General features: G+C 36.2%; 2 protein-coding genes across 16 annotated transcripts in view; both read left to right on the forward strand.

Moving 5' to 3' along the window:
• The window catches only part of OSBPL8 (oxysterol binding protein like 8), a 196,692-nt gene that overhangs the window by 48,278 nt on the left and 120,489 nt on the right, over positions 1-27,925 (forward strand). For 12 of the 15 annotated variants that reach the window (XM_082418916.1, XM_082418927.1, XM_082418920.1 and 9 more), the window contains one exon: positions 14,509-14,609. In XM_082418916.1, coding sequence (XP_082275042.1) covers positions 14,568-14,609 — 42 coding nt within the window. In that variant the 5' untranslated portion in view covers positions 14,509-14,567. Of the gene's footprint in view, positions 1-14,508; positions 14,638-27,925 lie in introns of those variants that run through there. The other 3 variants (XM_082418917.1, XM_082418919.1, XM_082418922.1) reach the window with 2 other exon arrangements.
• BBS10 (Bardet-Biedl syndrome 10) overlaps positions 1-27,925 on the forward strand; it is a 178,724-nt gene that overhangs the window by 21,852 nt on the left and 128,947 nt on the right. The gene's annotated exons all lie outside the window — the stretch shown is intronic.

Genomic DNA, 27,925 nt, shown 5'->3' on the forward strand with positions numbered 1-27,925 from the left:
TCAGTTATTCTGCTATTGATTCCTTCTAGTGTATTTTTCATTTCAGTTATTGTATCGTTCATCTCTGTTTGTTCTTTAATTCTTCTAAGTCTTTGTTAAACATTTCTTGCATCTTCTTGATCTTTGCCTCCATTCTTTTTCCGAGGTCCTGGATCATCTTCACCATCATTATTCTGAATTCTTTTTCTGGAAGGTTGCCAATTTGCACTTCATTTAGTTGTCTTTCTGGGGTTTTATCTTGTTCCTTCATCTGGTACATAGCCCTCTGCCTTTTCATCTTGTCTATCTTTCTGTGAATGTGGTTTTTGTTCCACAGGCTGCAGGATTGTAGTTCTTGCTTCTGTTGTCTGCCCTCTGCTGGATGAGGTTATCTAAGAGGCTTGTGCACGTTTCCTGATGGGAGGGACTGGTGGTGGGTAGAGCTGGCTGTTGCTCTGGTGGGCAGAGCTCAGTAAAACTTTAATCCGCTTGTCTGCTGATTGGTGGGGCTGGGTTCCCTCCCTATTGGTTGTTTGGCCTGAGGCGACCCAGCACTGGAGCCTACTTGGGCTCTTTGGTGGGGCTAATGGCAGACTCTGGGAGGGCTCACGCCAAGGAGTACTTCCCAGAACTTCTGCTGCCAGTGTCCTTGTCCTCACGGTGAGACACAGCCTCCCCTCACCTCTGCAGGAGACTCTCCAATACTAGCAGGTAGGTCTGGTTCAGTCTCCTATGGGGTCACTGCTCCTTCCCCTGGGTCCCAATGCGCACACTACCTTGTGTGTGCCCTCCAAGTGTGGAGTCTCTGTTTCCCCCAGTCCTGTCAAAGTCCTGCAGTCAAATCCTGCTAGCCTTCAAAGTCTGATTCTCTAAGAATTCCTCCTCCCATTGCCGGGCCCCCAGGTTGGGAAGCCTGACGTGGGGCTCAGAACCGTCACTCTAGTGGGTAGACTTCTGTGGTATAAGTGTTCTCCAGTTTGTGAGTCACCCACCCAGCAGTTATGGGATTTGATTTTATTGTGATTGCACCCCTCCTACCATCTCATTGTGGCTTCTCCTTTGTCTTTGGATGTGGGGTATCTTTTTTGGTGAGTTCTAGTGTCTTCCTGTCGATGATTGTTTAGCAGTTAGTTGTGATTCCGGTGCTCTCGCAAGCGGGAGTGAGAGCACGTCCTTCTACTTCGCCATCTTGAACCAATCTCCTCTGATGCCCCTCTTTTTTACTTTGTTCTTTTGTAGAATTATATATCAATTGGAAAATAATGTAAACTAGTTTTGTTTGTGACTAAGCGTAAAAGCAAACAAATGAACCTAAAAAAAATAAACCTAAGTTCAAAATAGGCTGTATATGAAAACGCTTTAGATTGTAAATATTTATGAAAGGTTCTTCATTAATTAATACAAGTTAGGTTCATTTATATATCTTACTTCTGGTAGTTAATTTTTTTGCTTTTAATATAAAGGGGTTTGCAAGGGTTTTTTGGGGAGGGCAGGGGGTACTCTCACTCTACCACATCCAGAAGTCTGATTTTAATATCCTCATGTGCTGCTGAAGGTAACAGCATGCACATTCCTTAGTCATAGGCTCATTACGTAGTAGTATACTAGTTTATTTTTCTCTCTTTCAGCTAGGACAGGATATGTATTCTTTATATGTCCAGAATCTAGAACAGTGCCTCCTATGGGACAAGACGTAGATAAATATTTGATGAATGTGTTTTGAGCCCTACAAAGGAAATATAACTGATGATGAAGCAACAGTAGATATTAAGGGTTTATAAACCATAAATTTTATGAATTATGTATATTAGTGGTTGGTCCAGAGATAATGGGAAATGGAATTTGTTTTGTACCTTGCCAGAAATTTGGTAGTAGTGATTTCCTCATTTTCACTGAACTTAGACTAACACTGGTTTTCCTCTGGGCAAAGTGCTTACAGTATCCTTTTGGCTGGACTCTACATAAACAGTGTGTATTTTGTAAAGCAACAGATCAAGAAAATCTTTAGTACATTTTTCTTTGTGCTTTTTATAAGTAACCCTTGTCACTTGTATGGATGATTAAAATTGAAAAGGGCTCCCAGACCTGATGCCATTGTGTGTGTGTGGGTGTGGGTGTAGGCTTCCCCGCTACAACAAGCAATTTTTTGACACCAGCAGGATGTCTGAGAATTCTCCTGATTTCTTTTTTTTTTTTTTTTTTTTTATAGGCCTTCATTTATTTCTCTCAACAAAGTTTTGTAGGTTTAAGTGAACAGGGCTTGCACATATTTTGTTAAAATTATTCATAAGTTTTTTTATACTATTTAAATGTTATTTTAAAATTTGATTTTCCAATATTTTCATTGCTAGTATACAGCATATATAGAAATACATAAATAATTGTATGATCAAGCCACCCAAGATGGCTCTTCTCTTGCTTGCTGTACAACCCCTGCCCGACCAGTCCTCCTTCATCTACACACTACTCACATCACCAACCTTCCCTCCTAATACATACTTGCCTCCGGCCCCAGCTAGTGATTGTTCTAATCTTTAGATCAGAGCATCTCCACCGTGATAGCTTATCAAAGGGACGGTGAGGGACGTGCCCCTCTGCTTGTTTCCCTGGTAACCGATGAGCCAAGCTGATGTCATTTCCCCCTTATAACCGGTAACCTCCCCGAGCCCTGGGAGCAAAGACTACTACCATGTCCTGCCCGCTGTCTGCCGCACACCGTGGAGTGTTGCTCCAGGACATGTAAGCTCCTCCATCCATTAAACCATTGATGTCTATGTCACTGACTCCAGGCTCTTTCTTCGGTCTCGAGGCTGGGCAAGTGCAGGGCTTGCAGGCCTAATGCTTTCGTTGATTTTTGCTGAACTCTTGCATCACCAGCCAAACTATGCTTGCAATTCCGGCATGATTTGAGAGTATCAGACTCAGGGTTCCTAGAATTGACTCTCGAGGCCGCCATGACAGAACCTACCCCCACCGGACGGCCTTTCTCTCCTGATTTCTGATACTGTATACCTGGAGATAGAATCAGATTCCACAGGTAGAGGGCTCAGTCCCACAGGACCATTCTCCACTTCAGATGCCAGTTGCAAGTCTGAGGTGTTACCTGGACTTCTGACTGTCTGGCTATAAATCAGAGGTTCCCATGACCCCATTCTTGGGTTTGGTTAATTTGCCAGAATGGCTCATAGAACTCAGAAAAATCTGTTTACTTACTAGATTATTGATGTTTTATAAATAGATATTAAAGGATACGAATCAACAGCCAGATAAAGATACACATAGCACAAGGTCCTGAGCGAAGGAGTTTGTCCTTGCGGAGCTTGGAGCCCAGCATGGTAGCACCGGGAAGAGTCTGGTTCCCAGATATAGAAGCTCTCGGGGGGGAAAAATGGGGACCAAAATGCTGCCCTTTTGGGTTTTTATGGTAGCTTCGTTACATAGTCATGATTGACTAAATCATTGGCCAATGGATATTGATTCAATCTCAAGCCCTTCTCTCCTCCCTGGAAATCAAAGGGTGGGACTGAGAGTTCCAACTCTCTAATCACATGATTGGGTCTCCTAGCAACTAGCCCCCACCCTTGGGTGGGATCCACAAGTCACCTCCCCTGAAGAGTTTTCAGTAACTGAGGACAAGAGATCAAATATTATCCCATTATTCTTATTGTTCAGAAGATTCCAAGGGTTTTGGGAGCTGTGAGCCAGGAACTGTGGATGAAGACCAAATATATCTGAAATATATATATTTGGTCATCTGAATGACCAAATACATACATTTCTTACAAATCACAGTATTACAGCTATATACACATATATCTATCTAAAACAGTGCATCTAGTTGAACTGTTTAATGAATTTGCCAAATCAGAGATAGAAAAAGTATTTGGACACCCTTCTAGTTCAGAATTTAAGTAATTGATTGGGCTTTAATATGTTGTCAGGCAGTCATTAGGTAAATGCAAACTAGATTATAATGACTGTGAAATAGACATACATATAGGCATAGTATATTTGTGAAATAAGGTAATTTTAATGGTGGTTTTTTAGGAGGGGCAGTGCTTTGAGAATACCTACATACCTACATACTCCAGAGAAATCCAGATAGGAGGAGTCATCCAGATATTTTCCTTCCTTTCATCTTTATATCCTTAGGTAATTTAATGCCTTTCCCTCTTCCAAGACTTGGTCTGACTCATTCAGTCTGTTTCTTCTCTCTGTCTCCCTGACACATGTCTTCCTCATCTGTCTCCCTGGGGTTGTACAGCCACAGTAGGATAATTTGCCCTGCACACTCCTATCCCGCTTCCCCCTTGCCCATTCCAGCTTTTTGCTTGCCTCCCAGTCTTATTACCATCATTATCATCGTTGTTGTTATATTTTAGAATGGAGGCAATCTTAACTTAATTCATAGGTGCCAAAATATTAATATACTTTATGAAAAATATGTACTACACTGTTTTACAATAATTTTGATGAAAGCCATTTGAATAGACAGCCTACTTTAATAAAGCAGTCCGTGTGTGTGTGTGTGTGTGCGCGCGTGCGTGCGTGCATATATATATATATATATATATATATATATATATACTTTTTAAACTGCTTATGAATAAGATGTTGGTGCTAGCTTGCTTTCGGGGACCTGTCACATTTGTATAATTAATTTCTCATTACATTAGACTTTCCTTTAGGATTTAACCTAGTGTAAATACTGTAGATTAGTTCACACTAGCTAGACCAAATTACTCTTATTTGCAATCTAATTTTTTAATCAAATTGACAATGAATGAGATTAAGATTGGTGAATTTAGTCCTAATTTCCAGTGATAAGAAGGTAGTGCTATTCTTTAGAAGTGTGGTGTATTCATTGATAGGCATTCTGCCTTTAGAGAATATTTGTTTTTATAACTTAAGCATTTAAGAAAACAAAACAAAAAACTTCTGGGGCATCCTGTGAGATAGTAAGCCACAGCCTAATTGTATACAACTTGTAACTGAGACAGCCATCATTCAATATAGCGTCATGAGGTTGTTATGGTTAAACGACATATGTTAAAGCCATTAGCCTTACTTAGTAGATGCTCCTTCGTTCTTTCTGTGACTGAAATAACAATTCAAGCCCAAAATAGAGAAGATTTTTATAAAAATTCTTTCTCTAGGAACTTTGTTAAAGTGTAAATAGACAGTGAGGCGCCAGTTCCCTAAACAATGTCTAGAGTACTGATAACAAAGGAACACAAGAGAGAACAGAGTCTTCTTTAAACTTTGAATTTAGCTAGTAATTATGTTCAAATTGGGATGCAGGCCTAGCTCTAGCGTGGCAATTTGGAGAAAGGAGTCTTCAGGATTGTGATGCACTGTACTCTTTTACAAAAAACTTAGACATTCTTTTTGGTTATAGAAGCAACATACACTGTTTAAAAGGAGTTAAAGTAGGAGACTGCCTTTCTTCTCTTCAAGCCTACTCCCTAGGGCCTACCACCATTAGGTCTGTGTTTAATTACTGTTTTACCTTTAAAAAATATACGTTTTTATTCCCAGATCTATTACCATTTAAACGTCTCTAGCTTTAAACTCTGAAAGATGGGGAAATTAGTATGCTTATACCTTAAGCTTCCAGTCAATCACCTTCTCCCTCTAGTATTTTTTGTTACACGTTTTTAGTTCTAGTGTTTGATTTCAAAGAAATACTAAAAACTTCTTTCTTGATATGTTAGTAGTGTCTCTTATCTTAACTCCCTTTTTTCAACAGTGAGGAATTTAGGGCACTTATCTTTCTTTTCCTGCTCCCTTTTTAATTTTGAATTTATTACTATTATTTTTTGAAGTATAGTTGATTTATAATATTATGTTCAGGTATACAGCATAGTGATTCAGTATTTTTACAGATTGTATTCCATTATAGGTTATTACAAGATAATGGCTGTAATTCCCTATGTTATACAGTATATCCTGTTGCGTATCTACATAGTAGTTTGTATCTGTTAATCCCATACCCATAATTTGTCCCTTCTCCCTTCTCTTTCCCCTTTGGTAACCACAAGTTTGTTTTCTATATCTGTGAGTCTGCTTCTGTTTTGGATAAACATTTACTTGTATTCTTTTTCAGATTCCACATGTAAGTGATATCACACACTATATGTCTTTCTCTTTCTGACATTTCAATAAGCATGATATTCTCTAGGTCCATCCATGTTGCTGCAAAGAGCAGAATTTCATCCTTTTTATGGCTGAGTAATATTCCATTGTATGTAAACACACACACACATATATATATACACACACCACCATTGTATATATATATATATATATATATATATATATATATATATATATATATATATACACACACACACACACACACACACACACACCACACACATATTCTTAATCTAGTCATCTGTTGATGGGCACTTGGGTTGCTCCCAAGTGCAGTATCTTGGCTATTGTAAATAGTGGTGCTGTGAACATTTGGGTGCATGGATCTTTTTGAATTAGCATCTTAATTTTTTTCCAGATATTTTCCCAGGAGTGGAATTGCTAGATCATATGGTTGTTCTATTTATTTTTAATAAATTTTTATTTATTTATTTATTTATTTATTTATTTATTTATTTATTTATTTATGGCTGCGTTGGGTCTTCGTTGCTGTGTGTGGCTTCTCTAGTTGTGGCGAGTGGGGGCTACTCTTCGTTGCACAGGCTTCTCATTGCGATGGCTTCTCTTGCTGCAGAGCACGGGCTTTAGGCATGCGGGCTTCAGTGGTTATGGCACATGGGCTGAGTAGTTGTGGCTCGCAGGCTCTAGAGCGCCGGCTTCAGTAGTTGTGGTGCACAGGCTTAGTTGCTCTGTGGCATGTGGGATCTTCCTGGACCAGGGCTTGAACCCATGTCTCCTGCATTGGCAGGTGGATTCTTAACCACTGCACCACCAGGGAATCCCTGGTTGTTCTATTTTGAGTTTTTTGAGGACTGCTCCCTTTTTTCAGTCATGTTATGATTTGATTTTTACTGTGTGTATTATGTGTGAGTCTTGTTTGCTTTTTTCTTCCATGTTCCAGTGTGATTTATTCCAGAAATGCAAGAAAGGCTTAATATTCAATAAATCAAGCAATATAATCACATAAAGATAGCAAAGGAAAAAATACATGCATTCATTTCAATAGAGTCGTAAATGTACTTAACAAAAACTAGTGCCCAGTCATTAAAAATATAAATTAGACTTTTCACGAAAATTATAATAGAAGGGAAGTTTCTTAATTTGATGAAGATAACTACAGAAAAACTACAGTTATCATATTCAGTGCTGAATTTTTTTTTAGGGTGTTTGGACTAATACTTGAAATTTCCTTTTTTGTCATTGTATATTTTATTTAAAATTTTTTTCATTGAAATGTAGTTGATTTACAATATTATATTAATTTCAGGGGTACAACATAGTGATTCAAAACTTTTAAGCTTATGTTCCATTTAAAGTCGTTATAATATATTGGCTATATTCCCTGTGCTGTGCAATATATCCTTGTAGCTTATTTTATGCATAGTAGTTTGTACCTCTTAATTCCCTATCCCTATCTTACCCCTCCCATTTCCATCTCTCTACTGGTAACCACTAGTTTGTTCTCTATATCTGTGAGTCTGTTTCTGTTTTGTTGTGTTCATTTGTTTGTTTTATTTTTTAGATTCCACAATAAGTGATAACATAGAGTATTTGTCTTTCTCTGTCTACTTATTTCACTGAGCATAATACCCTCCAGGTCCATCCATGTTGCTGCAAAGGGCAAAATTTCATTCTTTTTTTGTGGCTGAGTAGTATTCCATTGTATGTATATATACCATATCCATTCATCTGTTGACGGATACTTAGGTTGCTTCCATATCTTGGCTATTGTAAATAATGCTGCCGTGAACATGGGGGTGCATGTATCTTTTCAAATTAGTGTTTTTGTTTTCTTTGGATGTATACCCAGGAGTGGAATTGCTGGATCATATGGTAGTTCTGTTTTTAGTTTTTTGAGGAACCTGCATACTGTTTTACTTAGTGGCTGCACCAATTTACATTCCCACCATTAGTTGGAATTCTTTTACATGTAGTGTAAAAGAATTCCCTTTTCTCCACATTCTCACCAGCATTTGTTACTTGTGGTCTTTTTGATAATAGCCATTCTGACAGATTGTGAGGTGATATCTTGTGGTTTTGATTTGCATTTCTCTGATGATTTGCAATGTTGAGCATATTTTCATGTGCCAGTTGGCCATCTGTATGTCTTCTTTAGAAAAATGTCTATTCAGGTCTTCTGCTCAGTTTTTAATTGGGTGGTATTATTTTACTTTTTGTGACATTGAGTTGTATGAGCTTATTAACCCCTTAGTGATTAACCCCATTTGCAAATATTTTCTCCCATTCAGTAGGTTGTCTTTTCATTTTGTCAATGGTTTCCTTTGCTGTGCAAAAGCCTTTTAAGTTTAATTAGGTCCCATTTGTTTATTTTTGCTTTTGTTTTCTTTGCCTTAGGAGACAGGTCCAAAAAATATTGCTACGATTTATGTCAAAGAGTGTTCTGCTTGTGTTTTCTTCTAGGAGTTTTATGTTTTCTGGTCTAACATTTAGGTCTTTAATACATTTTGGTTTTAATTATTTTTGTATATGGTGTGAGGAAATGTTCTGATTTTATTCCTTTACATGTAGCTGTCATGTTCCCAGCACCACTTACTGAAGAGATTTTCTTTTCCCCATTGTATATTCTCGCCTCCTTTGTTGATTAATTGACCATAGTTGAGTGGGTTTATTTATGGGCTCCCTGTTCTGTTCCATTGATCTATGTGTCTGTTTTTGTTCCAGTACCATACTGTTTTGACTACTGTAGATTTGCAGTATAGTCTGAAGTCAGGGAGCATGATACCTTCAGCTTTGTTCTTCTTTCTCAAGATTGCTTTTTATATAGAGTAATTTTGTCTTTACATAAGGTAATTATGTTGAATAGACCTGAAAATTGAAAAGCAAAAATTGGGATTTATTCATTTATTCTATAAATATCGATTCTTTGATATTGAATACCCCAGGGCTCTGAACTCAGTCCTCTTTTCTGTCTACACTGATTCCCAAGGAGATCTCATCTAGTCTTATGGTTTTAAATTGCATCTATATGCTGACTCTCAGTTTACATTTCTAGCCTGACTGCTCCTCCTCAACCTCACATCTGTAGGTCCAACTCTCTACTTGATATCTCTATGCAGATGTCTAACTGGCATCTCAAAGTGAATATATCCAAAAGGAGCTCCTGATATTCATCTCTTTCCTCTTCAAGTCTTTCCATAATGTACTCCATATCTGTTAGTGGCAGTTTCATTCTTCCAGTTGCTCAGGGCACAGACCTCCGAAGTCCTACCCCCCGCTTCTCTTTAAATTCACACTCTACATCTGGTTCATCAACAAATCCTTTTGACTCTATATTCAAAGTATTTAAAGAATTTGATACTGTTCACCACATCTCTTGCTACTGTTCTAGCACAAGCCACCATGGTCTTTTGCCTGGATTATAGCAATAGTCTTCCAATTTGTAATCTGTTCTCAGCCAGCAGCCAGAGTGGTCCTGCATAAGTTAGATTCTGTTATTTCTTTGCTCTCCTTTCTGCAGATAGCTTCCCATCTCATTCAGAGTGTAAGTCAAAGTCCTTCTGTCCTATTAGGCTCTCTATGATTTGGAACATAGTTATCTTCCTGTTCTCATTGCTAACTGCTCTCTTCCTTATTCCACTTGCCATATTAGTCTCCTTGCTGTTCTTTAAACATGCCGCATACTCCTGCCTTAGGGTCCTTGTGCTTGCTGTTTCCTATTCTGCCTGAGAGGGTCTTCTAGATACTTGAGCAACTCACCCCTTCATGTTACTGAGATCTTGACTCAGTCATTCCTATCTAAAATTCTCCCTACTACTGTGACATATGTAATTGCTCGCTTCCTAATTTTTTCTTCTCAGCACTGATTACTGTCTAATGTACAATATATTTTAAATATTTAGTTTTTAAAAAATTTGTCAGACCAGGTTCATTGAGGAAAACAGATCACTATAGGTACTTACAGCAAAAGGGAAATTAGTAAGGGGAATTAGATTCTTAAAATTTTTTGGAAAAGCTGGAGGTATAGAGCCTGGAAGGCTGTTCTCAGCTTTCAGATTAGTCACTGCTGCTGCTGATTATGGCTGCCTGGTAGTACCAACATAGGGAACTGGCAGGGGAGCATTTGGTGATTACTGTAAAACCTCATGTCTGTTAAAGTCCAGGTGTCTACTGCACTCAGAAGAAAAATGACCTTGTTTCTGTCTCTCTTCTGCCTTCCAAATATTGTGCAGATGCATTGCATTTGCTGAATGTAAATCACATACAGAATTCCAGGGGCAAAGATATTTGCAAAATGGAGTTCTCATACTTTTAGCTTTTGTGATAAAGAAGATACAAAGGAGAGCACAGAAGGTGGTGAGAATGAACGATGAGATAAATATATCTATATTTATATGGATAAGATATGAATGCACACATACATATTGTATTTGTCAGGGTTCTCCAGAGAAACAGAACCAATAGGATATACATGTATACAGAAAGAGAGAGGGGAAGAAAGAGTGGCTTTATTTTAAGGAATTGGCTCCCGTGATTGTGGGGGCTGGCAAGCCTGAAATTGCAGGGCAGGCTGCAAAGTCCTTGGGTGATGTTCACTCTCCTTGATATCCTATAACTTAAATATTTAACAGTACTTAAATACTATAATGTAAAGTCAGTGTATCTTATGTTATATGACAAGGAGATAAGAGAGGGAAGAAAACAGTTATTTGATGCATACACACAGAAACATATTCATAACAAAATTAGGAAAAAATACTCATAACTAATTATAATTCTCATTTCTGTAACTGGTCATGTAGTGGTAGCTGGTATTTATAAATGCCTTCTTCCACTACCCATTTTGTATTCCCTTTAACGTCTGCAAGCACCTCAGATAGCCATAGTTCTTTCTTTACCTGGTGGAGTGACCCAAACTTTTGTTTCTGAAGGGTTTGAGTCAGTAATAGTCCTGCCTTGGTTGGGCTATTGTAGTTTTCTATTGACTATAATCATAAGGCATGGTAGTCCTAAGAGATGCTCTTAGGGATCTCCGATAACCAGACATTTTCTTTCTTACCACCATTGTGGAATAGTAGTCCAATTTCCCCTTGGTAATTAGAATCAATTATCTAAGCCAGCACAGTAAGTTCTTTCTTTACCTACTGATTCTGAGGCATGGGGAGCTTAAAGTGGCCAGGTGGCAGGCTTAACTTCCAGTTCAGTGGAATCACTGTTGTGTCTCCTGGTGGAAGCATTCCTCCCTTTGGAACTAAGACCTCTAGACCAGCAAAGCATAAGGTCGTGGGGATAGGAAACAAAAATTTTTGCTAGTAGTGGTGTTGGGAAAGCTGGATTGCTGCATGTAAATCAATGAGGTTAGAACACATTCTCACACCATACACAAAAATAAACTCAAAATAGCTTAAAGACTTCAATGTAGGACATGACACCGTAAAACTCCCAGAAGAGAACACAGGCAAAACATTCTCTGACATAAATTGTACCAATGTTTTCTTAGGTCACTCTCCCAAGACAATAGACATAAAAGCAAAAATAAACAACTGGCACCTAATCAAACTTGTAAGCTTTTGCACAGCAAAGGAAACCATAACCAAAATGAAAAGACAACATATGGACTGGGAGAAAATATTTGTGAACAATGTGACCAACAAGGGCTTGCTTTCCAAAATATACAAGCAGCTCATGACAACTCAATAACAAAAAACCAACCAAATCAAAAAATGGACAGAAGACCTAAATAGACATTTCTCCAAAGAAGGCATACAGATGGCCAATAGGCACATGAGAAGATGCTCAACATCGCTAAGTATGAGAAATGCAAATCAAAACTACAATGAGGTACCACTTCACACTGGTCAGAATGGCCATCATTTAAAAGTCTACAAATAACAAATGCTGGAGAGTGTGTGGAGAAAAGGGAACCCTCCTGCACAGTTGATGGGAATGTAAATTGGTGCAGCCACTATGGAAAACAATATGGAGGTTCCTTAAAAAACTAAAAATAGAGTTGCTGTATGATCCAGCAATCCCATTCCTGGGCACATATCCAGAGAAAACTCTAATTACAATTTACAACAGCCAAGACATGGAAGCAGTCTAAATGTCCATTGACGGATGAATGGGTAAAGAAGATGTGGTATATATACACAATGGAACACTACTTAGCCGTAAAAAAAATGAAATAATGCCATTTGCAGCAACATGGATGGACCTAGAAATTATCATATTAAGTGAAGTAAGTCAGAAAAATAAACACAAATACTTTATGATACCACCTATATGTGGAATCTAAAATATGACACAAATGAACTTATTTATGAAACAGAAACAGACTCGCAGATATAGAAAACAAATTTACGGTTACCAAAGGGAAAGGGGGGTGGGGGAGGGATAAATTAGGAGTTTGGAGTTAGCAGATACAAACTACTATATATAACATAGATAAACAACAAGGTCCTACTGTATAGCACAGGGAACTATATTCAATATCCTGTAATAAACCATAAGGGAAAAGAATATGTATATATATATGTATAACTGAATCACTTTGCTGTACACCAGAAACTAACACAACATTGTAAATCAACTATACTTCAATAAAAATAAATAAACAAAAATATTTGCTTGTGGGTCAATAAATAGTCAGTGGTTCCACTTCCATTTCCTTCCTCTGAGTCCTAACCTGTGAATCTTGGCTATGCAAGAAACAGCACCATATATCGGACATTCAGAGCATATACAGCCTTTTGGAGATCCTCGCTCAAGGTATTGCCACCTGGCTGGTGCTCTCACTGAGTCCTCAAAAGGCCGTTCCGCGGTTCTATCAAGCCAGCTGTTTCAGGATGATAGGGATTATGGTAAGACTAGCGAATTCACTAGCCTATTGCCACACTTTTTTTTTTTGCTGTGAAATGAGTTCCTTGATCAGCAGCAGTGCTTTGTAGAACAATAGTAGGGATAGAGAAGGCATTCTGTAAGTCCACGGATAGTAGTTTTGGCAGAAGCATTTTGTGCAGGGAAGGCAAATCTGTATACAGACTAAGTATCTATTTCAGTAAGAATCAAGTACTACCTCTTCCATGATAGAAGCAGTCCAGTGTGATCAACCTGTCACCAGGTAGCTGGCTGATCACCTCAGGGAATAGTGTCCTACTGGGGACTCAGTGTTGGTCTCTGCTGCTGGCAGATTTGGCACTCAGCAGTGGCAGTAGCCAGGTTGGTCTTGGTGAGTGGAGGTCCATGTTGCTGAACCCATGCATAACCTGCATCCCTACCATGGTGGCTACTTTGTTCATGAGCCCATGGACAATGGCAGGATTGGCTGGGGAAAGAGGCTGACTCGTATCCACAGGATGGGTCATCCTGTATTTATATTTCAGTGCAGCCTTTTACACTTGCAAAAACAAGAAAATGATTTGGAACTCCAGGAAATGACTAGAAGTCTGCCTATTTCTTGGTTTTAATTTTGTTAGCTGTTGTAAGGAAGAATTATTAGAGAGATTATTAGAGACTTCTGAATATATATATAATTACTGTAGGAGTTCATCTTGGAGGCTTTGTTAGTTAAAAAACTCAAAAGAAAAGTGATGAAGACCTACTTCTAAGACTTTTCAAAATAAAAAGAAGTATAAAAGTAATACATGTTCATTGTAAAAATGAAAAATTCAGAAACAAAAAGAGTATTTTATATATTATGTTCTATCATTTTGATTTGTCCACCTAATGTGTTGTGGTCTTCTTTCTAGTTTAGTATATACAGATATTAACTCATTTTTAAAAATTGCAGCGTGCTATTCAATTGTATGTATGTAGTATAATTTAAGCAAGCTCCTAATGATTGACATTAAGGCTGGTTCCAGTTTTTCTCACCTATTACTTTGTTGGATGTGTTTATTTATGTCTTTGTGCATTTGTATAATATATTTGTGGAATAATTCCTAGCCTTGCAATTGCTGGATTAAAGCATATATATTTTAAATTGTCCTCTCCCCAATTGTTCTGATTTATATTCTTATCACAAAAGTACATGAGAACATCTATTTTCCTATGTTCTCACCAACACTGGATGGTAGCACACTTTTTAGTTTTTGCCAATGTAATAATGAAAAAATATATAATTTTATTTCCTTAGTTATAAGTAGATTCAGTCATCTTTTCAAATTTTGAACAGTCTCATATCTTTAACCTTGCTCTTGCTATTCCTCTTCACTTGGAATATTTTCTTTCATTTTTGCTGAACTTTTACCATTCTTCAAGGTGCATGGCAAAATCTGTTTGGTTTTTTTTTCCATTATTGGATTTCCCAATAACCTTATCCTAAAATGATTTCTCTCTCCTTATATACTTAATGCTTTATTTCCCACTTATCACAGTTTTATACCAGAACTAATACATATGATTTTCTTCTTCTAGGATTTACAGGATGACTAAATATTAATGGAAAGAGAAGTGTAAACCTATCTTCTTTCACTATGGAGGCTGGTTTGGCAGATGGAGAACCTGACCGAACTTTGGTGAGTGGTTCAAATACAGCATAATAAGGTACTACCATCTACAGCTGGAAAGTGTTTGATGTAAGCCATCATTTTATTTTAAAAATGTATTTAAAACAAACTTTTAAAAAAGTATTTTAAAATAATACTTTAATTCCTCTGTTGATATGAAAATTACAGATAGTTTAAAGCTTGTTAGGACAAAGCCCAGTTTTCTGCTATTTCTGCCTTATCTCCTACCTCTTTTCCCTTGCTTTCCCAGCCATATAGTGTAAGACATACTGATGTAAGTTTGTGTTTGTTTTCCTCAAGAAACTTTTTGCCTTACTGAAATCAAGAGGTTGTTAACAGTTAAGGAAATTAAATGCCTGTAAATCTCACATCATGTGCAGCTGTAGATAGAATGAAACAGTTAAAATAATTCAGAATTAAGAGCAGTTGCCACATATATTCTTTATATAAAAGTATAACACTTTAATAAATATTGCTGCCTTGTGTTGTGATTGAATTGTATTCTGAAATTAAAACAAATAGGTGGGGGTACTGGTTAAGTGTACCTTATCCAATAAGTTAAAAAAAAAAAAAAATTCACCAGTAGGGTGTGGATTAAATGATGATTTGTCACTGTACAAAAACATTTTGCTCTAGGATCATTTCATTTTCAATTCTCCTTTTTTAAAGATTCCATTAAATATTGATTTATAGACTATTAGGGATGTTTGTATTACCTAAAGTAAAGGTGCCAGTGGGTAAAATGTAGCCAGGTGATAGCTCTATGATTTGTTAGGTGGTAGATTATTTGACAAATTTACATTATTGGAATAATGCAGAGGACAACTTTTCTGTCTTTCATACTGCTATGAAGTTGAGAGTCACTACTAAATTGAGGTGTTTGTGAATTTTAATTTAGTGAATGTCCTTTGTTCAGGCTCAAATGTAGAATCAGTCTAATGATTGATAGCAAAATGCAGTTTTGTTTACTTGTGTTAACTTGGTCCCAACCTTTTTTGAATTTCTGGTTCAAACTTGTTTCTTTAATGGTCAAAGAAAAGTTAAACTTTAAAATGATAACTTGTTAATAGAGAATAAAATGGACATGGACGTAAATTGGTTTATGAAGAAGGTTATTGTAACAGCGATTTTAAATGGAAAACCGATGGTAGGTTATTTTGTTTTCACTATATCTTCAGAAAAAAAAGTTCAGATTAAGCCTTGCGTTGGAACATGATATTTACTTTACTGTAAATATTTTCTTATTTAATGCTATTGGACTTTCTTAAGTTTTTTTTAGCTAAAATATTTAAAATCTTTTGGTGGTAGTAAAAATACCAGTAATAACACCTGCTGTTTTCTAAGTGTGTACTTTTTCAGACTGTCCTCACAACAGCCATTAGAGGTAGATGTTTGTTTATCCTCACTTTTAAAGATAGGGAAATAGGCTCAGGGAGGTTAATTATCTTCTCTGAAAGCTCACAGTGTAAGTGATGGAACTGAGGTTGGTCTGTCTGTCTCTGAATACTTTCCTTTGCTACTAACATGTTGACTATGTATCTGTCTTTATGAATAGAATTGCTTAAAATTTATTGGTACCTTTTAGAGTAAATATCTAAGTAGATAGTGTTAAATTCTGTATCAGAATATCTATATGGATAAAGTTTTAATCATTTTTTATTCTAAGTTCTGTTGATATTGAGAGGTTAGAGCAAGTTATTTAAAAAGCAGCGAGACCATAGCACAGGGAGATCAGCTCGGTGCTTTGTGACCACCTAGAGGGGTGGGATAGGGAGGATGGGAGGGAGATGCAAGAGGGAGGGGATATGGGGATATATGTATACGTATAGCTGACTCACTTTGTTATAAAGCAGAAACTAACACACCATTGTAAAGCAATTATACTCCAATAAAGATGTTAAAAAAAAAAAAGCAGCAAGAGCAGTTTTCTTCTTGTTGTTCATTAAGCGTCTTCTGTGAAATATTGTAGCTCATTTTAGAGACAATAATACCAAAAATTGAACTACTGAAATAGTCTGTATTTGAAACTAATCTTGAGGTCCACCTTTGAGTTATCTATTTATAAAATATCACCTTTGAACGGCATGGCCTAAGCTAGTTACTGTTTAGATCTAGGAGAGGTGGATAAGAACATGGGCTCCATAGACATTTGGCTGTGTGTTAAAATCTGAGCTCCGTCACTTAGTCGTATGACCTGCATAATTAATTAAATTCTCAGGGTTTCCAGTTTTCCTCATCTATTAAATAAAGATAATAGTAATATCTACCTCCCAGAGTTGTTGAGTTTTATTTGAGATAATATATCTATAAAATGCCTCTTACACATCTGTGCACATTGTAAATATCCAATAAATAAAAGCCACTATTGTTATTGTTAATATAATTATTAATATTCAGCCTTCTCTCCAAAAAGATAAAGTTAAGAGGCAGGAGAAGCAATAAAACACATTAAAAAAAGCCCGACACTATTGGGTAATTTTTGCTTTACACTTTCTCTGAATCTCATTTTTGCTACCTAAAATATTGAGGCAGATATTCTACTTCAAAAAATATATATAAGCAAGAATACTCATCCTTCCTGCTTGAGAGGGACAATATGATCTAGTGAAACCAGAAAGTTCTTTGAAAATATAAAGCAGTATGTCAGTATGAGGTAGCAGTGTTGTAAAAAATCTGATTGCATGCACTAGTTTTCAGAATATTATTAGTAAGCTTTTTTTGAATGCAGTCTTTGTGCAAAGTACTGTGCCCAGTGAAGGGGATGCTAAGAGATATACAATGTGGTTTGTCTGAATTAGGTTTATTTTTGAGAAGACTAAATAGAGGGATGGATAGATAAGGCAATAATAGCACTTACTAAGTGTTAAATGAGGAACATGAACAAGGCATAGTTATTCAAGTTGTGACAACTGGGCGGTTGCTATACACTGGGGTAGTTAGAGAAGCTTTCTTAAGAGAACACAAACTCTGAATAGCATAGGTAATAGGGATCATAGGATTGAGAATGAGCAAGGAGAGCATTCTAGGAAGGGAGGATGGCAAGAGGCAAGGCTAAACAGGGAATTAATTGTTCAGGGTTTATTCAGGGGAAAATGAGTAGAAAAATTGATGAAGGTAGATTGGAAGGGAATGTTGTTTGCAAGAATAATGATCAACATGGCAGATAGAGACCAAACTTAGGGAAGGCTTTGAGTGCCAGACCAGGGATTTTGAACTTGATTCTGTAGACAATGGTATGTCATTGAATATTTTTATAAAAGTGGACAAGATGAATCTGGAAGCAGGATATAAGGTGATTTAGAGGAGTGAGAGAGAAAGATATTCATTAAGAGACTACTATGGTAGTCTTGGTGTGAGGTAGTGGAAGCTTGGACTCAATTGACTTTCGTGTCCATTTATTCAGTTTTCTTCTTTTATATGAGATTATGCTTTCTATTTTTTAAAAAATTCATTTGCTCATTTATTATTCCAGTTTTATTTAGTTCTGTTTTTGTGGTAGTGTTGTTTGTCTTAGGTAGTAAATACTGAAAAATATGAATTGAATTTTTATACTGTACTAATATACTTCAGAACACAAGTGTACGTTTAATATATGTCTTAAAAAACTTTGTAAAAGTCCAGAACTCATATCACTTTGGAAATTAACTACTAAGAAATCCTTTAAGTGTAGGGGTCAAATTTTTATTGATAGATTGAGGTAAACTAAATAAGTGAAATATACCTTTAGATTAAAAAAAAAAATTTGAATATGTTCCTTACCTTAAGGAAAGTCATATCTTTTGAATATCTTATAAATTATTTCTGTTACCAGAGGAAACTACTTTATGAAGTCTATTAGAGGTCAAAATCTTCTGTTGTATTAAAAATTGATTATATAACTGACTTTTTAGAAGAGAATAAAAATTTTAAAAATATGTATAAATCTTTTTAGTATTATAAGGGACTCTTAATTGAGGAACTCTTGCTTAAGATTCTAATTTAAATTGGGTACTTCGAATCAGATGCCTTGTGAAATGGAAGGAACTGCAAAGGTGATTTAGTTCAGTAATTCTCAGAATGTAGTAAATGAGTATCTTCTTGATGGGCCTAGAGATGACCCAACTTCCTGAAACTTTGATTTTTACATACTTACTAGGTGAATTTTTCATGATGACTGTGATTTAGTGCTCGTCAAGTAAAATTGATATGTTATTAGAGTTTACTGAGAGCTTTAAATCATATTTATTATTTATAATAAATACTATTTATTATTTAAATCATATTCTAAGAAGTATGGCTACTATATATAGCATTTGACAACATCATACAGCTTGTGTATATAGGCATGTAAATTAATGGAATTGCCTAATTTTTGGTAACATCAAGTATTATTTTTTCAGCGGGTCACAGATTTTAAATGTTGCTATTTTTATTCCCTTGTTTAAATATAGTTGACCATTGAATAATTAGTGGGAGTGGGGTGGGGTAGAGTCTCTGACCCTCGATGCAGAGCTGTGGTTCCTCGGTATGCGCAATTCGACCAACCACTGATCTGTATATAGCACTGTAGTATTTACTATTGAAAAAAATCCACCTATAAGTGAACCTGTGCAGTTCAGACCCTCATTGTTCAAGGGTTAACTGTACTATTAGTTTAGCTTCATCATTATCATTATTGACTTAGTATATTGTATGTTTTTAGTGATAGCATATTTATAAGGACAGTAGTTTTGGTGTACGGTTTCTCAATAACTGACCTTTAAGACATTTATGCATTCAAGTTCAATGATAAATTATCTATATGCCAATTACTAATCCTCTTAAAGTATTCTTGCACAATGGTACTTGGTTGTTCTTATTAGATACCCCTTCCCCACCCTAAAGTGGGAATGGATGGAGAAGGGCTGTGAAGTTTCTTATCTCATCTATTATAAATGGGTCAACAAATTTGGTACATATGCTCATCTAATATTTGAATATCCTTTGAGACCTGCCTGCTAAGTGTTTGGCTAATGCTGTATACTTCAGGATTGCCTAGTAGAGGCCTTTTCATCTTTAACAAAGATTATGCTACCAGCAGAGCCTTTTGCAAACCTCTGAGTCCTGTGGCTACTTTTTCCCCTAGTCTTTGTGGGAAACTTAGAGATCATTTAGTCTAGCAATCTGACTAATGTAAGAATTCTACCTACAGTATCCCCTGACAGCAGGTCATCCAGCCTCAGCATGAACACATGTAGTTTATAGGTAACTCAGTTTCTCAAAAGGCAGCTTAAGTCATTATACTTGAACTAAAGTAGACTTTTCTATTAAATTTTACCATTGGTCATTATGCTAGTTTCCTTGTTGCTACAAGTTACCACAAATTTAGTGGCTTAAAACAACAGAAATTTATTATCTTACAGTTCTGGATATCAGAAGTCTAAAAGCAAGGTGTTGTGTTCATTCTGGAGGCTCTTATGGGAGAATTCATTCCTTTTTATCAGTGTCTAGAGGTTGCAATCTTTCATTGGCTCATGGCTACTTCCTCCTATTACTTCAACCTCTGGCTTTTGTTGTCACATCTACTGCTCACTCACCTTCTTGTTTCCTTCTTATAAGGACCCTTGTGATTACTTTGGGCCCACTCAGATAATCCAGAATAACTGCCCTGTCTCAAGATTTTTAACTTAATCACTTCTGCAGAGTCTCTTGTATCAAGTAAGGTAACATTCACAGGTTGCAGGGATTGGGATGTGGACATCTTTGGGAGGCCATTATTCTGCCTACCACAGTCATTGTACTAACCTCTGGTGCATCCCAGTCTAGAGAAGTGCGTCCTGTTGCCAAATAATCCAAAATTGGGTAGTCTTCTGGGGCAACTCACCTGGGGAGTTGCCAGTTAGATTAAGGCCCTAAATTACGTAAATTCTTAGGTTGCAGAGATCTTCTTATGTAAAATAATAAAATAACTAGAAATTTTAGTTACCAATTTATTACCTACATACTTATTGTCTTTTATATTAAAATAACTTCATCTTCCTAATAGCTGCTTGGTAACTGTAACAGTTTACATTAATTACACATTCAAGAATGTTAATAGATATCTTTATTGAAGTCTTTATTATATAAAATTTCAAATATGTTTTTATAAATAAGATGAACTAGTATAATGAATTCTCATGTACCCATCACCCATCTTCAGCATTATCAACTCAGGTCAGTCTTGTTTCATGTATACTCCTGCCTTCCCACCCCATATATATATATTTTTTAATAAATTTATTCATTTTATTTATTTATTTTTGGCTGCATTGGGTCTTCATTGCTGCATGCGGGCTTTCTCTAGTTGCAGCGAGCGGGGACCAGTCTTCGTTGCAGTGTGCAGGCTTGTCATTGCAGTGGCTTCTCTTGTTGCCGAGCAGGGGCTCCAGGTGTGCGGGCTTCAGTAGTTGTGGCTTGTGGGCTCTAGAGCGCAGGCTCAGCAGCTGTGATGCACAGGCCCAGTTGCTCCGCGGCATGTGGGATCTTCCCGGACCAGGGCTCGAACCCGTGCCCCTTGCACCGGCAGGCGGATTCTCAACCACTGCGCCACCAGGGAAGCCCCCACCCCATATTTTTTTGAGAAAATCCCATATACATCATTTTATTCATAAGTATTTCAGTATATATCTCTAAAATATAAAGACTCTTCTTTAAAACTTTAACCATAAATATCATTATTACTCTAAAAATGAGTAATTTGTTAATATAGTCAAATAACTAGTCATTGCTTAAATATCCCTAATTGTCTTGTAAATTTCTTTTTATTGTCTTTGTGTTGGACTTGGTTTGTAAGTCACTTAAGTCTTTTTTAATCTTTTAAGTCTCTCCTGTATCTTCTTTTGATTTTTCCTTTTCAATTTTTAATTTTCCTTTTCAATTTATTGAGGAAATAAGGTTAATTTGTCCTGTAGCATTTCACACAATCTGGATTTGCCCCCATGGTGATTGTTTAATGTGTTCTTCAGTTACTTATATTTCTTGCAAATTGGTCAGTAGACAGTTCTAATCTGAGGCTTGCTCAGATTCAGGTTCAATTTTTTATGACAAGAATACTTCATTGATGGTGTTCTGTATTACCATCAGGAGGCACATAATGTCTGATTTTCTTTCTTCTTGTGATAATAGTGGCCATTGATGATTGTTGCTTAGATCTGTTAATTCAATAGGAGTATAAATTAACAGCAGTACTTAAATATTTGTAATGTTTGAACTTCCCAAGTGGGAAAATATCACTCAGTATTTCCTATTGTTTGAGCACTTAGATTCTTATTGTACCTTCTTTTTTTTTTTGTACTTGTTAAAAGTTGTTCTTGATTCTATTAGAGGCTTGAATAATATAATGTAAACATTTTGCAGGTATATAATGGGACTCTTTAATAAGTTTGGGGAGCTAAATTAGAAGAAAGGGTTAACTTTGAAAAAGTAAAAGAAATAGCCAGTGGTCTACACAGTATATCAGTAGAATTCCAAGCCAGAAATCTTTTGTATTTCCATTATGCTTGGAGATTTTCGGAGTGTGTTCCTAGGACTATGGAACTCAAGATCTTCTCAGAGAATCTGTGAGGTCGAAATTATTTTTGTAGTAATGCCGTGGTACTTTATGTTATTTGCTTTGTTTCTCATTCTCTTGTGAACATACAGTGCACTTTTCCCAAGACTGTATGAGGTGTGATTATGCCATTGCTCTGCTGGCTAATGGAGTGTATGCTTGTGTATTCTTGTGTTTTCAAATTTTCTTAGTTTAATTTTTTCCTAAGCAGTGTTTTTTTTTTTTAATTTAAATAAACTTCATTTTTTAGAAGAGTTTTACAGAAATATTGTGAACAATTTTTAGGTTTACAGAAAAATTCTGAACATAGTACAGAGTTCCGTGTAGCTTGTACCCACTTTCCCCTATTATTAACATAATAGTATGGTACATTTGATACAATTAATGAATCCATATTGATACATTATTAACTGAAGTCCGTACTTTGTCTCAGATTTCCTTAGTTTTTACCTAATGTCCTTTTCTATTCCAGAATCCCATCAGCGTAGCACTTTACATTTAGTCATCACATCTCCTTAAGGCCCTCTTGGCAGTTACAATTTCTTTCTTTCTTTTTTTTTTTTAAATGATAAAATTCAACATTTATTCACAACAGAAATTCTCGGAAAAATAGGAATAGAGGTGAACTTCCTCACATGATAATCTACAAAAAAACCTACTATTAAGGTTATTTTTTTAAATTAATTTTTATTGGCATATAGTTGCTTTACAATGTTATGTTAGTTTCTACTGTACAGCAAAGTGAATCAGCTATACATATACATACATCCCCTCTTTTTTTGGATTTTCTTCCCATTTAGGTCACGACAGTGCATTAAGTAGAGTTCCCTGTGCTATACAATATGTTCTCATTAGTTGTCTATTTTATACATAGTATCAATAGTGTATATGTGTCAATCCCAATCTCCCAATTCCTCCCACCACCCCCTTCCCCCTTGGTATCCATATATTTGTTCTCTACGTCTGTGTCTCTATTTTTGCTTTGCAAATAAGATCATCTATACCATTTTTCTAGATTCCACATATATGCACTAATATACGATATATTTTTTTCTCTTTCTGACTTACTTCCCTCTGTATGACACTCACTAGGTCCATCTGCATCTCTACAAATGACCCAATTTCGTTCCTTTTTATGGCTGAGTAATATTCCATTGTATATATGTACCACACGTTCTTTATCCATTCCTCTGTTGATGGACATTTAGGTTGCTTCCATGTCCTGGCTATTGTAAATAGTGCTGCTGTGAACATTGGGGTGCGTGTGTCTTTTTGAATTATGGTTTTCTTTGGGTGTATGCCCAGTAGTGGGATTGCTGGGTCATATGGTAGTTCTATTTTTAGTTTTTTAAGGAACCTTCATACTGTTTTCATAGTGGCTGTATCAATTTACATTCCCACCAACAGTGCATGAGGGTTCCCTTTTCTCCACACCCTCTTCAGCATTTATTGTTTGTGGATTTTTTGATGATGGCCATTCTGACTGGTGTGCGGTGATACCTCATTGTAGTTTTGATTTGCATTTCTCTAATAATTAGTGAGCATCTTTTTATGTGTTTGTTGGCCATCTGTATGTCTTCTTTGGAGAAATGCCTATTTAGGTCTTCTGCCCATTTTTGGATTGGGTTGTTTGTTTTTTGATATTGAGCTGCATGAGCTGCTTGTATATTTTGGAGATTAATCCTTTGTCAGTTGCTTTGTTGCAAATGTTATCTCCCACTCTGAGGGTTGTCTTTTCGTCATGGTTTCCTTTGCTGTGCAAAAGCTTCCGTGGTTCATTAGGTCCCATTTGTTTATGTTTGTTTTCATTACTCTAGTAGGTGGGTCAAAAAAGAGCTTGCTGCGATTTATGTCAAAGAGTGTTCTGCCTATGTTTTTCATCTAAGAGTTTTATGGCAGTTATAATTTCTTAAGACTTTACTTGTTTTTGATGACCTTGACAGTGTTGAGGAGTTCTGGTCAGATATTTTGCAGTGTCCCTCAATTGGAATTTGTCTGATGTTTTTCTCATGATTAGACTGGGTTTTTGGGAGGAGACCACAAAGGTAAAATGCCATTTCATCACATCATTATGGAAAAGTATACACTATCAACATGACTTATCACTTTTGATGTTGACTGTGATCACCTGGCAAAGATAGTGAATTTCTCACTTTTAATTTCTAATTCAGCAAATATCAATAAATATAATCCACATAAACAACAACTCTTTGGAGTCTTTGGTAATTTCTAGGAGTGGAATGGGATCTGGAGACCCAAAAGTTTGAGAATTGCTCATTTAAACATTCAGTAGCTAACACTTTAAGGACAAATAATTGGCAGCTTACATGATGTGAAAAGAGGGACCCAGTAGTTGATTGGGTGTGTTGGAGGTGCAGGGGGAGTTGAGGTTGGAAAGAAGAATTATGATAGAGCCTTTAGGAATGAGAGAGTGATGATCGAGATAAAATTTGCCTATTTCATAATTGTACCTAGCATTCAGACATGATCTATATCAAGGAGTTTTTTTGTTTGTTTTTGTTTCTTTTTTCATTTTTATATTTAACAAATATTGGTTGAATCCTTATGTATTTTGTTTTATTAGATTTATTATTTTATCTGATTCATATCATCTGCAAATAATAGTTATTTTTTTCTTTTCAATCCTTATACAGCTGAGCCTGTGGTTTTGTGTAGGTATGTCTAGGGGTGAGAGGTGGAGGAGTCTTTAAAGCCTTTTATATTTTTCTAGAAATTTATCCATTTTGTGGAGGTTTCAAAATTATTTAAGATTTAATATTTTTTATTTAAAAAATTATCTGTTTGGGTCTCCTATTTTGTGAATATAGCACTTTTGCTTCTTTCATCTCTCTTAACTTCTATATTTTCCATCTTTTCCTTTCTTTGTGCCTTTTTGTTGAATTCCTATACCACTCTTCTGACTCACTAATTTATTATTGTATCATATTTGTTTTGCTGTTCAAATCTGCTGTATACTTTATTTCACCCTAATATTTTTATAGCCAGTATTACTAGCTGTTTTTTTGTGATTGCTTGGTCATGCTTCATTTTTTTACAATATCCTCCAGTATCATTTTGAACGTATTTATTGTGGTTATTTTAAGTTTTTGATGGCTTTTGTTTACTAATTTTCTTTCCTTCTACTGAGATTGTTCAGTTTTCCTTCTCAGCACTTGGGCTTCTTAGGATATTAATTATTTTTGTTTGTGAGCTTGTGGTTTCTTGGAAATAATATTCTCCTAGGAATATTAATTGCCTTATCTGATACTGTCCTAGATAGAAAGGTAAGAACCCAGGGACTTTTTGGTCTGTCTAGGGAATACATGTCTTAGGGTGAAGAATCTCTTGTTAAAATCATTGTTTCATTATTCCTCATTTGCTCCTTCCACTCATATATTCTGTTTCTTAGGGAATTTTTCTGTATTTCTGCTTTGGGCATAATTCTTTTCGACAAGCTGCCTCCCTAGTTGTAATCAGTTAGCTCATTTGGGGTAAAGAACAGTGGAAGGTAGTGGTTAGCGTCTTTGCCTGCACTTGTTGTGTGCATACTGCAACTGATTTAAAAACCATTTAAAAACAAAAGTGTTTAAAACTTTGTTTAATGCCTCTGATTGGTATTAAATCATGTTCTGCTGTGGTAGTAAGGACAGAGTGGGCAGTGATCTGTCCGGTATTATAGAGAGAAAAAGGCCCAGAAAGATGGCTCCCAGGTCTTCCTCCTACTCTGGCCCCCTGACCTTTCCTCCATCTGTGGTACTGTACTCTCTGTCTGCTTGAAGCTTGCTCCCCATCCATCCATCTCTAGTGATGGGTTCAGGGAGGGTGTTAGTTACTTCACTGGTAAGTAACTCAGTTCCCATTTGCAAAAAAAGTTGTTTACTTTCTTTTTGGCTTTGTGTTCCCTGTGTGAAGGTTGGCTGAGGTGGTGGCTGAAAGGGGACCAAAAACATCAAAAGAACAGCAGCCCTGTTGGACAGTTCATTTATATTAAGATCTTTGTCAGCTGTAACATGCCACAGTTTAAAAATCAGAAATCTGTTAAGGTAGCTAACTCCCAAGTAAATAGATTATGTCATTTACCCAATAGAAAGTTATTTGTTTTGCTAAATTAGACTTAAGGTGGAAACATGGCTTTAAAGATTTATTATTTCTTTCAATATCCATAACATTGCAGTCATTCAGATTTTAAAAGTATGGTTTGAAGGTTTTTCATAAGCATTATCATTTGCTGTTTCTACTAAGTTTTAAGACATGCAGATGCTTCTTATAAGCAGAATACAGTAAAAGCCAAGACATCCACAGCTCTACCTTTAACTCTTAATTAAAATTATGTGCATTAAGAATCTTAAATTTCTTCCTGCTTTTTAAAAAAATAAAATGAGAGTCCCACAAAACCTCAGAAAGACATATGAAGGGTTAGAATTTCAGCATGTCGGAGATACATAAAGATAAAATTTGATTAAAAGTTCAAGAAAATCTCTACCTGTCCAACTGTCTAGTGAGAATAGAGCAATGAAGGGATATTTATCCAGACCTCACCTTAGTAGGTTTTCATTAACTTGTGACTACTTCAGAAGTCACCTTAAGTTTAATATGGTGAAAACAACAGCAGTGGAGCAAGAAAGAGCTTGAGAGAGGGAATGAATTTACATATATGTATATGAATTTATATTTGTATGTGTGTATGTACATGTATACACACACACACACACACGTGAAATTTAACTTTAGCCGAACATATATTGAGTCTAGAAAAACAGCCTACCATTGTTGAACATATCTATACACATAGTACCTCGCCAGGTTTATGACTACACCATGTTTGGAGCATATTTTAGGTCTCAGAGGCAATATCGCTTGCTGCTTTAGGGGAATTAGTAGAAAATAAAGCTAGAGGAAATGAATAACAGCTAACATTTGTTAAATTTCTATAATGTGCCAGAGCTGTTCTAAGTACTTTGTAGATAAACTCATGTAATCTTCACATAACCCTATGAGATAATATAATTTACTGTCTCAGTAGTAAATAGATGAGGACACAGAGAGTTAAGAAAGTCACTCAGGGTCACACAACTAGTAAGTGGCAGAACTGGGATACATTTTGTCTCCAGAGGGTAAGCTTTAATCTTTTTCCTGTATTGCATCTCACCTATGATGTTAGAATCAGATTATACAGAACCTTGAATACTACTTTTACAGTTTGGGATTTTTGTTTTTAATGTAATGTCAAACCATTGAATTTTTTTTTCTTTTTTTTTGAGTAGGGAAACAACCTGTTCAGAGTGTGGCTTAGGAAAATTATCTTGACAGAATTATGGATATGGAGGGAGGGGCAACCAACTGAACATTAGAGTTATCTGGGGTGTTCTGAAAAATCCCAGTGCTCAGGCTGTTCAGTTGAATTAGAATCTTAGAGGGTGAGACACAGACATCAGTACTTTTTAAAGTCTCCTAGGTGATTTCAATGCCCAGCTAAAGTTGAGAACCATAGAAATAGAGATGGTTAGCCCATGGAACAAGTTAGCATACAGTTTTGTAAACTAGGTAAAAGACAGTTAAAACGTGTCGGGTCATAGTAGCAAAACAGACAATATGTCCCTTCTGGATTTTCCTTTTCCCCCTAGATTTCTAAAATCTTCACTTTCCCTATTTGGGTTACTGTATTTGTGTAGAGAAAAACATTATTTTTTGCAGTCTTACTATGTGCCCTCACGGGGGCTTGATGTCACACACACTTTCTCATTTAATTCCCTCCATAGTACTGTGAAGTAGATAT

Source organism: Balaenoptera physalus, assembly GCF_965194825.1.
Source record: "Balaenoptera physalus genome assembly, chromosome: 13".
NCBI classification, from domain to species: Eukaryota; Metazoa; Chordata; class Mammalia; order Artiodactyla; family Balaenopteridae; genus Balaenoptera; species Balaenoptera physalus.